This window comes from Girardinichthys multiradiatus, chromosome 13 (assembly GCF_021462225.1).
Source record: "Girardinichthys multiradiatus isolate DD_20200921_A chromosome 13, DD_fGirMul_XY1, whole genome shotgun sequence".
NCBI classification, from domain to species: Eukaryota; Metazoa; Chordata; class Actinopteri; order Cyprinodontiformes; family Goodeidae; genus Girardinichthys; species Girardinichthys multiradiatus.
The window spans coordinates 6,583,710-6,602,381 of record NC_061806.1 but is presented as its reverse complement, the minus strand read 5'-3'; the positions used below and the strand labels follow the sequence as shown (position 1 = coordinate 6,602,381).

Genomic DNA, 18,672 nt, shown 5'->3' with positions numbered 1-18,672 from the left:
CACATTGAGAGGTTGCTATCTCTGTTAAGATGTAATATGTTACCGAATGGTTTGGGGAGTTCTGTTTTTCTTTCCCTAATGGTGTTATTAAAACGAACCTTTAGAAAGTAGTGGAGAGTTTGGAGGCCTCACATTCACATGAGTCATCTAGAGGAGCTAAAGTTACAGCAGGAAGGTTTTTTTTTTGTTTTGGTGTTTTTCAGTTTTGTTGTATTTTGTGCCTCATCACTGGCACGGAGATGTTTGGGCAGCGACCATATGTCTCAGATAAAAAGGATTGACCAAATTACATAAATCATGTGGATGTCTGGTGCCAGACCTATAAACGTTTGCACATTTAACGTGAAGGGCATCAATCATCCTATAAAAACGCAAAAAAAAAACATTAAGCACATGTAGCTTTCTTGTATACAACACACCTGGAAGTTTAAATGACGCATTGGCATGTGCACCTTATTAGTATTGTTTACATCCATTTGCACATCATCTGTATTCCATATGTATTGTTTTACTTATTTCCTGCTCATTTTCACTTTTATTTGCACTGTGCTGAACTGTTTACCACAGCTACTGTGTAAACAGGCCTTTTTAGCTTAATTTTTAGCTTTTAAATAAACTATTATTGATCTGTCTGTCTGTCTAGTAGATAAAGAACATGTGAAATTAAAGAGGGATTGGGTAGGGATGGCACAGTATTCCTCATTTTCCTCCCGCCATCCTGATACATAGATCCGTCCCATTAATACTGGGCATGTGCAAAAAAAGACACTGAGGCAGATACATTATACTGCAAGGCACTGTTTATGGCACACAGATAGCCATGATGAAGGCCTAAACACCTAGTCCCTCGGGGTCCTCATTTTGGACTAGCTTTGGATTGGAACTTGCAGAATACAAAAGTGGTTTAACTCAGCTGGGAGGGGATTTTAACTGACACTGACACTAACTTGGATAAATCACATGGACCTTCCAGTGTACAGTCTAACTCGGGGGGTATGTTGACCACAATTCTGGATGAAATTAACCTGGTGGATGTCTAGGACACTAAACTCCTGAGAAAAAGACCTGACATTCTATTTTATTCCACATAACTCCTATTCTCAAACTGACTACTTTTTCCTTGCACCTCTTGAGCAGGTAAGTACAAGTACTATATAAGTGACCATGCCTGGTCTATTTAGGTATTAACAGAAGTGAAATTCCCATCTGGGGGTTTTCTGCATGGAGTGTGCATGTTCTCCCTGTGCACGCGTGGGTTCTCACCGGGTACTCCGGCTTCCTCCCACAGTCCAAAAACATGACTGTTAGGTTAATTGGTCTCTTTAAAATTGCCCTTAGGTGTGAATGAGTATGTGCATGGTTGTTTGTCCTGTATGTCTCTGTGTTGCCCTGCGATGGCCTGCCTCTCGCCTGTAGACTGCTGGTAATAGGCACCAACTCCCCTGTGACCCACTATGGAATAAGCGGTATAGAAGATGAATGAATGAATGAATGAAGACTGATAATAGTGAAACAAACCTAGAGTCTTTGTGGGAGGCTGCTATGGCCTATATTGAAGGATTCACTGGTTCATATATGTCTCATAGAAAGAAAGAGCTTTTGATGAAACCGAAAAGAAGATCTAGAGAAGCCAGTCAACTCACAAATCTAACCCCACTAAGGCGAATTCAAATAAAACAAAAGCAGTTGGGGCTTTTTTGCAGCACTAGTGGTCTTTATTTTTCTTCGTTTTTTTGGCAGTAGACCCCAAGGCGCTTTACACTGCAAACTGTCATTCACCCATTCATGCACACATTCACACACTGACCGTGGTAAGCTACCATGTAGCCACAGCTGCCCTGGGGCACACTGACAGAAGTGAAACAAGTGCCACCGAGCCCTCTGACCACCATTAGCAGGCAAGTTGAGCGAAGGACACAACGATTGAGACAGACAGAGCGGGGGTTTGAAGTGGCAACCCACCGGTTACAGGACAAACTCCTACCATCTGAGCCACAGCCGCCCCAGAATGGCCATGCTTTTTTTATACGACAGATACATTTCAATTAGGCAATACATTTGTAGTCTGGGTGAAATTGTTGTACTGCTCCCCTAAAACAGCTGTTGTCACTAACTCACATTTTTCTGACATATTTCCCCCAGAACGAGTAACTTGTCAGGGTGTCCACTGAGCCCGCTTCTGTTTGCATTGGCTACCAAATTTTGGCAGAACTCATCAAAACTTTCCACACATTAAAGGATTTGTTAGTGAGGGAGAAGAGCATAAAATTTTGTTTATATACGGACAATGTCTTGCTGTACTTGAATGCAACTGATCAATTTCTCATTTGTTTGACCATTTGAAGAACTCTGGACATATTTCAGGCTTTGAAATAAATTTATCTAAGACAGAAACAATGCCAACAGGGGCTCGGACAGGATCATTGCCTCCAATAGGATTCCCTTTTCACTGGTCACGTAAAGAATTAACTTATCTTAGGATAAAAGTGGTCCTGTCTTAAAACGTTGTTTAAATTAAATAGTGACGCTTATTAAGGAGGACTTAGATAGGTGGAAGGGCTTACCCATTTCCTAGTTAGGAAGGATAAGTGTTCTCCAAATAAATATATTGCCTAGGCTAATGTATCTGTTACAGACATTGCCAAATTCTGTTCCTAATAGTTGGTTTTTAAAGCTGAACAAAATGTTAACATATTATATTTGGCAGGAAAAGAAAGTAAAAATGAAAATAAGAAATTACCAGGAGAAAAGGAGTAAAGACCAGGGAAGTCTGGCTATCCCCTATAACCATCTGCATTGTTGTCCTGCACAAATGACTTATGTACAGGTCCTTCTCAAAATATTAGCATATTGTGATAAAGTTCATTATTTTCTATAATGTAATGATGAAAATTTAACATTCATATATTTTAGATTCATTGCACACTAAGGGAAATATTTCAGGTCTTTTATTGTCTTAATACGGATGATTGTGGCATACAGCTCATGAAAACCCACAATTCCTATCTCACAAAATTAGCATATCATTAAAAGGGTCTCTAAACGAGCTATGAACCTAATCATCTGAATCAACGAGTTAACTCTAAACACCTGCAAAAGATTCCTGAGGCCTTTAAAACTCCCAGCCTGGTTCATCACTCAAAACCCCAATCATGGGTAAGACTGCCGACCTGACTGCTGTCCAGAAGGCCACTATTGACACCCTCAAGCAAGAAGGTAAGACACAGAAAGAAATTTCTGAACGAATAGGCTGTTCCCAGAGTGCTGTATCAAGGCACCTCAGTGGGAAGTCTGTGGGAAGGAAAAAGTGTGGCAGAAAACGCTGCACAACGAGAAGAGGTGACCAGACCATGAGGAAGATTGTGGAGAAGGGCCGATTCCAGACCTTGGGGGACCTGCGGAAGCAGTGGACTGAGTCTGGAGTAGAAACATCCAGAGCCACCGTGCACAGGCGTGTGCAGGAAATGGGCTACAGGTGCCGCATTCCCCAGGTCAAGCCACTTTTGAACCAGAAACAGCGGCAGAAGCGCCTGACCTGGGCTACAGAGAGGCAGCACTAGACTGTTGCTCAGTGGTCCAAAGTACTTTTTTCGGATGAAAGCAAATTCTGCATGTCATTCGGAAATCAAGGTGCCAGAGTCTGGAGGAAGACTGGGGAGAAGGAAATGCCAAAATGCCAGAAGTCCAGTGTCAAGTACCCACAGTCAGTGATGGTCTGGGGTGCCGTGTCAGCTGCTGGTGTTGGTCCACTGTGTTTTATCAAGGGCAGGGTCAATGCAGCTAGCTATCAGGAGATTTTGGAGCACTTCATGCTTCCATCTGCTGAAAAGCTTTATGGAGATGAAGATTTCATTTTTCAGCACGACCTGGCACCTGCTCACAGTGCCAAAACCACTGGTAAATGGTTTACTGACCATGGTATCACTGTGCTCAATTGGCCTGCCAACTCTCCTGACTTGAACCCCATAGAGAATCTGTGGGATATTGTGAAGAGAACGTTGAGAGACTCAAGACCCAACACTCTGGATGAGCTAAAGGCCGCTATCGAAGCATCCTGGGCCTCCATAAGACCTCAGCAGTGCCACAGGCTGATTGCCTCCATGCCACGCCGCATTGAAGCAGTCATTTCTGCAAAAGGATTCCCGACCAAGTATTGAGTGCATAACTGTACATGATTATTTGAAGGTTGATGTTTTTTGTATTAAAAACACTTTTCTTTTATTGGTCGGATGAAATATGCTAATTTTGTGAGATAGGAATTTTGGGTTTTCATGAGCTGTATGCCACAATCATCCGTATTAAGACAATAAAAGACCTGAAATATTTCAGTTAGTGTGCAATGAATCTAAAATATATGAATGTTAAATTTTCATCATTACATTATGGAAAATAATGAACTTTATCACAATATGCTAATATTTTGAGAAGGACCTGTATATCAATGGGTGAATCCCGAGGTGTCAAACACATGGACTGATATGGAGTCTGGTAACTGTGGCTGTGCCAATTTTAAGTATTGTCCTTTTATAAAATTTAAGAGGTTAAAACTGGAGGTTTTCCCAAATTGGAAGCTACAACTGGAAGCCAAGTTCAGCTTCGTCGCTTCCTTCTGGGTCAAAAGAAGAGCCTCTGCAGAAGCGAACTGGTGAGTCAAGTGATCAAATGAGCGTAATTTCATTGGCTAAAATCCGCTCTTCTTCTTGAATTGTCTTTGGCAATTGGAATCCAATGTTAGGATGCATTAACAGCCGCTTGACTCGATCTAGTGCTGATTGCTTTGGCATGAGTCACCACAAGGTCAACACATTTGCAGGTGAATTTTTGCAGGCGAATACTTGCAGGTGAAATTTTTGCTGGCAAATTTTAAGTCCAGAAAAAAAACACATACATAATTGCACAGGATAAAAAGTCAGCGTTATAAATTCAATGTCTAAAAAATGTCTGATTCTAATGAGGCTCTTTTACTTCCATATAATTGCCTCAACAGGAAAGCATGATCAGCTCAGTCAAAATAATGCAGACTGTAAATACAAAAGAATAACAAAACATCTTGTCAGGCAACCATTAGCCCTGACTTACAGTAGCAAGCCCTCATTAAATTTTGCGTTTTAAGGAAACCCCTTTATTATAATACATTTTACCATGGATCCTGTAAATTTTAATTTAACAATACTGAATACTGAAACCTCTAGAGGTAAAAAAAAAATCATATACAATACGGTTGGTTGCTGGAGTTTGTTTAAATGACTTGGTAGTAAGTATAATATAATGAATAAGCCAATGTTTGGTGCTGTTTGGAAAAGCAAGGAAGGTATCATCAAGTAAGTTGTGCACTTAGTTAAGTTAATTTAATAGACCTCTCTCCACTTTGCCATTTGGCTCTTTCTTGACAGCACACTGCTTCCCCAATGCTTGTGCAAGCAAAAGGCAAAACATTACACCAAGAGGGCACGGCCACTGCATTAACTTTAGTGCTCCACCAGGTTGCCAGAGTTTATAAATTCCTGTCTCCTTTAGTCACTTACTAGAATAAATACATTTTTGCAAACTTTGCATTTCCTAAATAAATTAGACTTTATTGATCTCACATTGGAGAAATTGTTCTCTGAATTTGACCCATCCCTTAGGGACCAGTGGGCTGCCATAGTGCAGTGCCCTGGGAGCATTCAGGGGCTAAGGGTCTTTGTCAGGGAGCCAGAGCGGCAGGCTGTGGTATTCGAACCAGAGTATTTGTCGCCTCTCCAGGACGCAAAAGCCCTGCTCTCTAACCACTAGGCCACCACTCCCCCCAACTATCACTGTTTGTTAGAATGGATCTTCTAAGGTACGTTAAATAAAGCAAATTATGACATCCACATCTTAGCAGAGGTAAAATAGAATCAAGCTGTGCAAAGAAGTGGAAGCTGTTTCTAAATGAACCTTGAACATTTCCAAGTTGGCCTGGTGCATGTGCTCTTCGGGGCGAGGTGTTGTTCTGGGACTGGACGCCTCATTGTCTGACAGTATGATGACATCTGGAGAAGGAGTTTGTCTGTCACGATCAACCTCACTACAAAGAAGATCAAAAAAAGAAAAGGTTCTGTCATCTTTTAGAACATTTGAAGAAAATTGAGGTAGGTATGAGTTAAACCAAGCAGCTGTATTTTTTCACTGAAGATAAAACAACAGCTGAAATGTGATTGTGATGAAATAATAATCATGTTACAATGAAACTATGGAACTAAGCTGAGAGAAACATTTCAGGCAAAAAATGAACATTGTTCTTAAAACTGATTGGGTAAAAGCAGAAAAGCACATGCAGAGCAGTAGTTAGGCAGTCAAATGGGGAGAGTCACATTGTGCTTGCTACTTGTCTGGGTCAAAGAATTCAAGCAGTTCCTACTCTTTCTGGATTTTTAGGTCATCCAAGTGGGAAACCAGCAACAAGATCAAAGGAAAGGTTTATTGGTGCATGAGGGTTCTGAAGGCTGGTTCATGCCATCTCCATTAACAGAACAGCTCCTTAGTTGGCCCATTTTGAGCTAGTTGCTTAATCTCAGCTACATGCAAACTGATATTGACATAGTCTACCACTGATTGGGATATACCAAGATATCATTCTCATCAATGGCTATTTTTTTTAATTCAATCTTAAACCTTCACTGTATTGATACAAAGTTAGACAGAACAGAGTGATCATCTTAATTTTATAGTCCTTAACTAACCACATTTAAAATTTTGTTTAGCATTTTTCTATTGGTTTCCAACATAAAAGAGGAACAAGAAAACACACGTTTCTCCAAAAACATAAAAAATATAAATACACATAACTAAAGACAACCCTATCCACCACTTTCCCACACCACCACCTGTGAAACACAGGACTGCTTCCACAAAACATTATAAATTTGTGCCATTGATGAGTAACAGAACAAAATACTATTTAACACACACAACTTGATAAATAAAAATAGTCAACCTTTATTTAGAATGCCATATTACTTTATTTTCCATAGTCTCTCAGTTCACTCACCATCTTCTTCCAGCACTCATATCCACCGGCTCATCCATGATGTTTTCCTTCCCAGTCTTACTTTGACCAACATGAACACTGTGGCTGCCAAGTCTTACACTTCCATTCAGCTTCTCCTCATATGCAGCACCCATTAGACTTTGGTGGTGGATGGAGCTGGCACCAGGGCCTTTCCCATCTCCTAGCGTACCTGGGACTTCTAGGGCAGCTAAATCAGCTAAGTCTTTGCGTTTAAGAAGTGCCAGCATCTTCAGGCGCTCCATGGCCTCATGACCCTCCATCTTCAGGCGTTTTGACAGAGCCTCTTCCCTCTCACTAGATGACTCCAGGCCTCGCTTTAACAGGTTGAGCCTCAGTGTATCATCAGACATCCGCTCCATCCTGAGTGGGAAAAAATAAAAACATTAACAGAATCAAATTGGACAAACTAATAGTACCTCCAGTCAGCATAGACTTGGTTGCAAACATGGGGGTGAATTAATGGCATGAACTAGCAAATCTGTGAAATCTGTAGCTTTCCAGAACTCCACTTTGAGGGGTAAATCCAAAATGTACCTTTGTTGCTCTTAAAGTCAACAATTTTGAGTTTAACTGGAGCTGCGTTGTATCACAAAAATATTTTATTGTGATCATATTTCACAATATCCCACACACTCCGTGAACTTCAGCATTTTAGCCACTAAAAATAAACATCAGCTTTGAATGGCTGACACTTGAACTATAATAGTCCACCACATATTGCATCCAAACAGTCCTTTGCGAATATGATATTGCATGCACCCATATTGTGATGGCAACTGCAATTTGTTGTATTGTGCACGTCTAGTTCGAACAAAAAGGGGGTGTCCTCCTGAATAAACTGATTTTGTTCAAGTGTAAAAATGTGGAGACAAAGTAAATTGGTATAAGATACAAAAAAAGAAACAGGGACATCTGCAATTTATTTTTTGTCAGTCATCTCAGAGAGTGAAACTCATTATATAAAATCATTATACATAAGAGTGATATATTCGAAGCCTTTGTTTCTTGTAATTTTGATGATTGTGGCTTACAGATATTGAAAACCCAAAATTCAGTGAAATTTAAATACTGTGAGAAAATGTTTTACTGGATACTCATGGTGTCACACCCTAATCAGCTAATTAACTCAAAACACCTGCAGAGGTTTCCTGAGCCTTTAAACGGTCTCTCACTCTGGGTCATAGGCTACACAACACATGGAGAAGGACTGCTGACTTGACAGATGTTCAGAAGACAGTCATTGACATCCTTAACAAGAAGGGGAAGCCACAAAAGATACTTGCTGAAGAAGCTGGGTGTTCACATAGTTCTGTATCCAAGCAAAATAGCAGAAAATTTAGTGGAAGGAAGAATGGTGGTTGGAAAAGGTGCCCCAGCAACAGGGAAAACCCCATCCTTGTGAGGTTTGTCAAGCAAAATCCATTCAAGAATTTGGGGGAGCTTCACAAGGAGTGGACTGAAACTGGAGTCGATGCATTAAGAGCTACCAAACAAACAAATACTAGACATGGGCTAAAAATCTCGCATTCCTCATGTTAAGCCACTCCTGAACCACAGACAACATCAAAAGCCTCTTAGCTGGGCTAAGGAGAAAAGAAACTAGACAGTAGCTCAGATGTCCAAAGTCCTGTTTTCAAATGAAAGTAAATTCTGCATTTCGTTTAGAAATTAAGGTCCCAGAGTCCGGAGGATGAGTGGAGAGGCACGGAATCCACGTTGCTTGAAGTCTAGTGTGAACTTTCCACAGTCAGTGCTGGTTTGTGGTTATGTCATCTGCTGGTGTTGATCCACAATGTTTTCGAAGGCCACAGTCAATGCAGCCATCTAACTAGAAAATTCTAGAGCCCTCCATGCTTTCCTCTCCTGATAAGCTGTATGGAAAAGCTGATTGTATTTACCAGCAGGACTTGGCACCTGTCCACACTGCCAAAGGTACCAAACACTGGTTCAATGGCCATAGTGTTCCTGTTCTTGATTGAGCAGCAAACTCCCTGACCTGAACCCAATAGAAAATCTATGGGCTGTTGTCAAGAGGAAAATGAGAGACACCAGATCCAACAAGGCAGATTACCTGAAGCCAACTACCAAAGCAATCTGGGCTTCCATTACACCTACGCCGTGCCACAGTTTGCCTCTGTGCCATGGTGCATTGATACACTAATTCATGCAAGAAGAGGCCTACCAAGTATTGAGCGCATAGAATTTGACATACTTTTCAGAAGCCTGACATTTGTGCTTAAAACAATTTTTTGATTGGTCTAATGTAATATTCTAATTTTCTGGAGACACTGAATTTGGGTTTTCTTTTACCTAATGAAATTTTGGGGTAGCAATAATCACCAAAATTACAAAGAAAAGCTTGAAATAATTTACTCTATGTGGAATTAATCTCCATTAAATAACCGTATCAATATCTGAAATGGCTGGCAGAAAATAATGCTCTTTTACACAATATTCAAATTTCTTTGAAATGTACCTGTATATAAAAACAATCTGCTCTAAACAATAGGAACTAAGGATGTGCATAAAGTTTTAAATGTCCAAATAGTCATTGAAAAGCGAAGTCAAACAGTAAATACTACTAAACTTTGATATGCATCAGTATTCTTTTTCTCCCACACAATCTGGTGATATTGTGTTCCTAACAACACTACCACAAGGCAATGCATGGAATTTTTAAACACCTAGATGCTTTTTTCTGGCAGTTACTCATTTTGAGACAACACAAAAAACTGCCATAAATAAACTGTGATACAAAAATTTTAATCAGGACCAGCTTAGTTGACAGTGTAAAGTGAAAATTAAATAAATAGAATAACAGAACATGCAAATAAAAATGTGTGCGTACGTTCACCATTGCTTCATCAGAGAGGGTGTTGTTAGCAGCACACTATTTACCACCAGCCTTAAAAGCGATGCAGACACCACAGGTATGACCAAGCCAATATTACAAATATGTAAAAAAATATATATACCTCAAATAAATCAAATAAAACAAAATATAATGTACAGTCTCTGAAAATTTGTATATATTTTTTGGAACATGCTTGTAATTGGCAAAAAAAAAAAATGTTTCTGCAAATATGTCCTCTGCTATGTTTTTCAGTTTTTAATCCTTAATTCTTTCCTTTTACTTTTTTACTTTTATTTTATCAAACAAAAGGCATTAATACAATTTTGCCAATTTGTTTTGTCCCAAATTAGAGACAACTGGGCTTTATATTTGTGATTTTTTCACATTTTTCCCAATGTCCCTTCTTCTAAAGAAACATCAGACACTGTAGAGAAAGCTTGGTCTGAAATGAAAAAACACAGCTCTTGCCAATTCTATACCTCTTTACCTTTATTGAGCCAGAGAGCTCTTCTCTGGGTGGTGATAATGAGCCAATCCTGGTTAGCCTTGTACAGTGAGTCATTACCCATGCACCCCAAAAAGCCTGCGCCCTGTTTGGCTTCCCCTCCTCCCGGCCATCCAGATTGCCACCAGTCTTTACATTATATAAAGACTGCTATAGTTTTACAGGTCTCATTTGGCACAGCATTCCAAAAGAGGAAAGGATGTTTTTAACCATCCTTTCTGCTCCAGCTGTACACTTCCACAAAGAAACCTGCTCTGCTTCTCTACCCTCCCCCAATTCTTCAAACCTTCATTTTTTCTCCTACTCCTTTCTTACTGTAAAAATAAACACATGCTTATTCTCAGGGGTCCTTAAATGCAGTCAAAGCTTAGTGTGTCATTTATTTATATTTTACCAGCCAATCAGGTGTAGAGATGTCTAGATGGTAATAGGAGATAATAGGATGTCGAGGACAGAAAAAAAACGAGACATACCCTATACATACAGGGTTAAGGATTTTTTAACATCTACAGCCACCTTTCCAAATGTCTGTGCTTTCATGTTTCATGTGCGTGTGTGTGCGTGCACACGCACATGCATGCATTTTTAAGTGAGTGAGGTGCCGTTTATCATGCCAGATGGGGCTTTTACTTAGCTCCATACTAATTGATAGGGAGTTGTGCCAGTGTGTGGAGAATAACTGACGTCCTTATGGATAATGTCAACTTTTTCAAGTTTAACAGTTGGTGAGTAAAGGTTGGTCCTTTAGCTGTGATTGTTAAAGTAAGATGTATGAAGATAAATATCAGTGACATTCACAGGCTAGAAAAGAGGCAAAGCAGGCAGTGATCTCCTGATATAATACCAGCTCTTAATTCCTTCCTCCCAACCCCCAACATACCCACACACGCAAACTCCATGTTCTTAATGCAATGAGCTGTCATCAAATGGCGGCTGCTAAAATGTCCTCCTGGAAGTATTGGCCTTCTTAAACCCACAATGATGATGTAAATCCACAGTCATGTTAGTGTGATTTGCAACACAGATTGATAATGTGGCAATTTGCAATGGCGCACGAAAGTGTGCTGCTCTTTTCATCTATGATCAGTATCAGAAAAAACTTTATTGCCAAGTATTGTTTTACATGTACAAGGAATTTGCTTTGGTGATAAGGTCCAACACATAGACAAACATACAGCTGACATAAATAAATTTGGAAATATGTAGTTAAAAACAAAAACAAATTGTGTAGGAATGTCATGGCTGATGCAACTCAATTTCCTCTTTTCCACCAGGTCTCCGGCTTTTCCAACTTTCCCTCCTACTCAGTGATTTTACAAAGAGGACCGAGTTTTATTTCACTTCTCTTCTGCTTTAAAAAAAAATCTTACATTTTCTTCAAAACAGCACAAGGTTACACATTCTTCACCATATTTCACCGGAAAGCTTCAGGTAACTTCACGTGCAAAGATTTATGTGCAAATAAAATGCACGGTGAAAGAGATGCCATTATGTTCTCCGTTAGAGACAAAATTATTTATATAACATTTATTGACTTTGGTTGACATCCAAATGCAAGATGTAATTGCAGTTTACCTTTTTAAAATAAAAGTTTTTTAAATAATATTTGCAAGGAATTAGTTCTAATATACCGTATGTATGAGACATAAACCAGTTTTCTTGATGACTGTGGTAAAACTTGATAAAGTTACTATTGACATCTTAAAAACCACATACCACTAAAACCAAATTCAATTAGCAAACAATTAAAAACTCCAGGACTCCTGGATCATTCAGACACACTGTTCCCCTCCTTGAACCGCCACCTTTAACGTGGTTCAGGGGTTTGAGTGCTCGAATGATCCTAGAGGCTATGTTGTCTGGGGCTTAAATGCCCCTAGTAGGGTTTCCCATGGCAAACAGGCTCTGGGTGACGGGTAGGGGTGAAAGTGAGCCGATACAGTCCGGTACTGCATACCACCAACAGATTCTGCGCCAGTACGCAGTACCAGGAAGAGGGAAGAACAGCTGTCTGCTATGAAGCCGTCATCCAGAACCAGTTATGGCTGCAAAAGTTCACGAGCACACAAAGAAGAACAGATCCGCTACCAATAGGCAGTCTAAAACATGACTTAATCTGTTTAGAAAAATTGCTTTTTTCCCCTCATTCCAAATTCCGTTTTTCTTTGCTAATGTTTCTGCTATTTCTGCTAATTTATCATATTTCAGCTGATTTTCTGATGTCAACCTAAGTTTATTCCTGCTAACTCTTCTCTTGTCTGCCATTTCATTGAATTCTAGTCAACATTCTACTGTAAATTTTAGCTTCTTTCTGCCACGTTTCAGCAGAGGAGTTAAGCATTTCTGTTTTCTGCCAATTCATTACATTTGAGCAAATTTTCTGCATTCAACTTCAGCTCTTTTCTGCCAGCTTTCACCTAAAGCATACAGCTTTCAGCATTCACTCTGCATTTATGCAGGAAATGCAATTTTTTCTAGTTTACTATTGCTGTATCCAAATTCAGGGGCTCCAATCTATAAAGGTCGGATTTGTAGGCCGATTACATCACAGTGAGGCAACAAAGGCTACCCAACTTCGAAGGCTCCTCCAAATGCGGCTGACAAATGCGTCCTTTTCACGAGATTTGTGTATCCTACTTGAGTCCGTGGAGGCTAAGCGGACTTAAAGCGGACATCCGCCAGACTACGACCATGTACGTGGTGTCAAACAATAAACTGCTTGGTGGAGAGTCAAACTGTTTTATATGTGACACACTGCTCTGAGCAGCCAGTCGTGAGTACGCATGTGACAGCATAGCATACTCAGCTGGATGGTGAACAGGTAAATGCTCATGCAAGTACGTTGTATTCGAGGTCTTTGCTGGTATTATACATTTGCACAAGCAGCAAACTGCTTTAGTTAAATCCCGTGGTTTACCTCTGTCATCCGGTTTAAAGCCAAAGTAATCCCAAATAGGCAACTTGGTATATTTTTTGAGAACTAATCCTCCATTGGATGCCTCAACAATTCCCTTGATCAATGATTACATGACACACAAACCAGAGTGTTGTGTGTTTGACCAGGTAGTGAACAGCACAGGAGCACCACAGGGGACTGTACTCTCACCATTCCTTTTCACTCTGTACACATCGTACCTTCAATACAAGTCAATGACCTGTCATCTGCAGAAATACTCTAATGACACTGCAGTTGTCAGGTGTAGCCTAAATGGATAAGAAGCAGAGTACAGAAAAACTGGTGGACTGCTTTGTGACATGGCGGTGGGAACAATCATTTCGAATGCGGAAAAAATAAAAGATTGGACTGGAGACCCAACAGTAAAACTTTTGAAGAAGAGTAGACTGTCCTTCTCGAGAAAGCTTTATACATCTGTTATGGAGCGTTCAACCTCTTCTGCTGTTATACAGACCACTGCAGAAGAGCCATTGTGCCCTCAGCCATCTCCTATAATCTCTCAAAAGAAAGCTGGATAGATTGAGTTATGACAACATTTAATGTCTGTTTGGGTTTAAATAAGGTGCTTTTGAATTGAATTTCCCATGGCAACGTTTCCCCCACCATTATCCAACAAGACAGAGAAAGATAGAGAAAGACAATAGATAAAGATTGCAAGATGGAAAGGGACAAACCAATATAAACATGTAATGGAGAGAGAGAGAAAGATGGATAAATAAGAAAGATGGAGAGAAATTTAAATAAAGAAAAAAGACAGATATTAAAATTATATTGAAATGAAATACAACAGGTAGAAGATGAATAAAGAACATTTTAGGGTATTCTTGTTTTCCTTATGAATGTTCTGTCAAATATGTAGACAGCTTAAACAGGCTGCAGTCAGAGGAAATATGGGCCCGGCCATTCATTTATTCATCCATCGATCTACATCTACATTTAAACAGTTCAGAAACACATCAGACAGCCTAAACAAATAAAAAAAATAAAATAAAATAAAAACACAGCCTTGGGGTAAAACCCAAAACTCTCCGACCTTAAATCCAGTATAGAATGGAAGAACTTTATGATGGGTTAACCTATCAATCCTCCTTTGCATATTATTTTAAGATTTACATTTTTCATCAGCATTGGTGCTCTCAAGGAGATTAATATTGCAGTTCGTGCATATAAGAAAAACTGGAAGATTCCCTGAGTTTTGCAAGATATTTCAAAGCTACCCCTCAGCTCATTGCCCCTTTAATTTGCAGTCAATCAAAATGGAGCTCAAAGAGTTGTTACATTAGGTTTTGTTGTTGGCTAATTGCTAAGCTGACTTTGCGGAAGGACAGCTGGGATAGTTAAACACAAATTTACCTTCTGTCTGCAGACTGACAGTTAATAAGGCAGCACATACATTCCACAAAATGCTTTGTTGCTTTTTATTACATTAGACAACTGATCATTGTGAATGTTGCTATGACAACCAGTCATCTATTTTTAGCAATAGCACTAATCAATTCCCGTTTTGTTGTTGCCTGAGGGCTGGGGGTGTGCATGTTAAGGTGGAGGGCATTGATAGGAGAGGAGGACAGTGTTTTAGGGTAGAGTAGCGATTGTGCATCTGGAAACAAAAAGCAAAATACTTGCCTGAGGGCCTAATGCTAACATACAAGCATAGGGCCCTTCACACAATCCAAACTCCTGAAAAACTCACATCTGTTATCCTGCTCCACAGGGTTTTATTGAGATTGTTTGATAAGTGTGTAATAACTACAATTCAACTGACTCCTAAAAGCTCTTCCCTTTTCAGCAGTTGTATTTTTTAAATTTAGGACTGGGCCCATCTATCAATAACTAATACCTTCCAAGTTTTAGAAACTTTAAAACAAAACATGTCGGCCTTTGCGCAAAAAAGTGCCAAGAATACTACATATTACATAACACAGAACAATACATAAAAGGTTTCTTTGTAAATGGTAATTGAGAATGATGAAACACAGTTATAATTTTAAAAATTGTCATGTTGGTAAGCAACAAAGTCAGCTGGTGGAGCTTTCTCAGTTCAGTTGCTGTACTGTGATGAGCTAGTACCCGTCCCTTGCCAATTGAGCTCAGACCATTCAGCACTAACCCTCTGAATGTGGCTTCTCAGCTTTGGTTCAGGTGAAGACACAAAAACAGATTTGACATTGAACGTGACCTCTTGATTGAGTCAGTCTAATATATCTCTGGACTCAACCAGGAGCAAAAATGTGTCTTCCATTAATTCCTGCAAATTAAGGTTTATGTTAGTAATAAATCCATGGCTGAACTTATAGCTCCCTAACATTTTTTAGAGTGTTTTTTGTTTTGCCTTCTAATACATAATCAGAGAAAAACGTCTGAATTGAACCCTATATTTTTTCAGTTTGTGGATAAAAACGCCTACTAAAGAAACATTTTTTATGAAGTGCAAAGTTGGTTATAGATTTAATGAAACTATTATCAGTTAAAACTACGTAATTTAGGTAAAAAAGGAAACACTGTTGCTGTAGAACAACTTTTTATATTTCATGTATAATACATGAAAACATTTCCTTGACTTGGAGGACGGCTCGTCAGAATGGAGTGATGGCGGGTTCCAAACCCTGACCAGTTGAGAACCACTGCATTCAATGATTATTTAAATAGAAATATAGTTGTTTGAATCAGAATCAGCTTTACTGCCAAATTTGTACAAACAAAGAAGGAATTTGACTGGCGTATCCAAGGTTATAAAAGTGGTAGTAACATTCACTTTATGCACAGCTCGTTTTATGCACTACTACGCACACACCTTGCTTGTTGTTTGTTTTTTCCGCGAATTTTGAGCATTGTAATGGCGCAGAAGAGTAAAATGAGCACTTTCGAAGTCTTGGAAAAAAGTTTGTACGACAGTGACCTGCAATTAGAAGGTTCTTTGGACAGCAGCGTGGATTATGAAGTGGACGAGGATGAACTGCTTCTTCGGGACCCCATTCATCATTGCTTTTGCATGTTATTTTATTCTTTTTAGTGTACATTAGGAAATAATTTATTATCTGTATTTTTACAGCCAGGAAGAGGCAGGACCATCTGGCACAGAAAGGACCCAGTCTTCCACTACCTTGTTTTAGGCTATATCTTCTTATTCAAGGTGAGAAGTCTATTCTGCAAACCATTGTATTTCTAAGCTTATTATAAGTCAGTTTCAACTTCCTTTTTAGCAAGTCATTTAAATAAATTTAGTCTTCAGCATATACAGTGCCTTGCGAAAGTACTTGGCCCCCTTGAACTGGTCAACCTCTTACCACATTTCAGGCTTCAAACATAGAAATATAAAATTCAAAATTTTTGTGACGAATCAACAAGTAGGACACAATCGTGAAGTGGAATGAAATGTATTGGATGTGTCAAACTTTTTTAACAAATAAAAAACTGAAAAGTGGGGCTTGCAATATTATTCAGCCCCCTTGCGTTAATACTTTGTAGCGCCACCCTTTGCTGCAATTACAGCTGCGAGTCGCTTGGGGTATGTCTATCAGTTTTGCACATCGAGACACTGAAATTCCTGCCCATTCTTCCTTGCAAAACAGCTCGAGCTCAGTGAGGTTGGATGGAGAGCGTTCGTGAACAGCAGTCTTCAGCTCTTTCCACAGATTCTCGATTGGATTCAGGTCTGGACTTTGACTTGGCCATTCCAACACCTGGATACGTTCATTTGTGAACCATTCCATTGTAGATTTGGCTTTATGTTTTGGATCATTGTCTTGTTGGAGGATAAAGCTCCATCCCAGTCTCAGGTCTCTTGCAGACTCCAACAGGTTTTCTTCCAGAATGGTCCTGTATTTGGCCCCATCCATCTTCCCATCAATTTTGACCATCTTCCCTGTCCCTGCTGACGATTAGCAGGCCCAATCCATGATGCTGCCACCACCATGTTTGACAGTGGGGATGGTGTGTTCAGGGTGATGAGCTGTGTTGCTTTTACGCCAAACATATTGTTTTGCATTGTGGCCAAACAGTTCGGTTTTGGTTTCTTCTGACCAGAGCACCTTCTTCCACATGTTTGGTGTGCCTCCTAGGTAGCTTGTGGCAAACTTTAAACGAGACTTTTTATGGATATCTTTGAGAAATGGCTTTCTTCTTGCCACTCTTCCATAAAGGCCAGATTTGTGCAGTGTACGACTGATTGTTGTCCTATGGACAGACTCTCCCACCTCAGCTGTAGATCTCTGCAGTTCATCCAGAGTGATCATGGGCCTCTTGGCTGCATCTCTGATCAGTCTTCTCCTTGTTCAAGATGAAAGTTTAGAGGGATGGCCGGGTCTTGGTAGATTTGCAGTGGTCTGATACTCCTTCCATTTCAATATGATTGCTTGCACAGTGCTCCTTTGGATGTTTAAAGCTTGGGAAATCTTTTTGTATCCAAATCTGGCTTTAAACTTCTCCACAACAGTATCTCGGACCTGCCTGGTGTGTTCCTTGGTCTTCATGATGCTCTCTGCGATTTGAACAGAACCCTGAGACTATCACAGAGCCGGTGCATTTATACGGAGACTTGATTACACACAGGTGGATTCTATTTATCGTCATCAGTCATTTGGGACAACATTGGATCTTTCAGAGATTCTCACTGAACTTCTGGAGTGAGTCTGCTGCACTGAAAGTAAAGGGGCCGAATAATATTGCACACCCCACTTTTCAGTTTTTTATTTGTTAAAAAAGTTTGACACATCCAATAAATTTCTTTCCACTTCACGATTGTGTCCTATTTGTTGATTCTTCACAAAAAATTTGAATTTTATATCTTTATGTTTGAAGCCTGAAATGTGGCAAGAGGTTGACCAGTTCAAGGGGGCCGAGTACTTTCGCAAGGCAGTGTATCTTTCTGTTTCTGCAGTGACAATGGTGCAGAAGACAAAGAAGATGAAGAATATGAGCCACCTGCTTGTCAGCTATCTGGTGCCTTAAGGCCCATGAAACACAAGGTAGCATCTGTCCCACAAAAAAGGAGCAACTTATCTAAGCCAACAAAGAGAGGTAAACCACTCTTCAGGCGGGCGAGTCAGGCTACCTCTACACCTGGTAATGACCACGAGGACAAGTGGCACTCTCCAGGTGATCTTGAGGCACAAGCTCCTACATTTACCCGGAGGCATCCTCCAGGACCTAGACTTTACACCACAAAATCATGGTCACCACTGACCCTTTTGAGGCTGTTTTTTAGTGCCAACACCATCTGGACCATAATCAATAATACCAATTCGAATGCACAAAGGACAATTTGAGCTGACAAGAAATTCCTGTGGTCATCAAGTTTGTTTATATAGTTTTTATTGCTAATT

The 18,672-nt window shown here is 39.9% G+C and overlaps 1 protein-coding gene across 1 annotated transcript in view; it reads right to left on the bottom strand.

Moving 5' to 3' along the window:
* The window catches only part of gatad2b (GATA zinc finger domain containing 2B), a 75,072-nt gene that overhangs the window by 39,933 nt on the left and 16,467 nt on the right, over positions 1-18,672 (bottom strand). Inside the window, exons 2-3 of the mRNA XM_047383320.1 lie at positions 7,013-7,393; positions 5,920-6,049 (exon numbers count right to left, since the gene is read on the bottom strand). Of these exons, the coding sequence (XP_047239276.1) occupies positions 5,920-6,049; positions 7,013-7,392 (510 nt within the window). The 5' untranslated portion in view covers position 7,393. The remainder of the gene's footprint in view (positions 1-5,919; positions 6,050-7,012; positions 7,394-18,672) is intronic.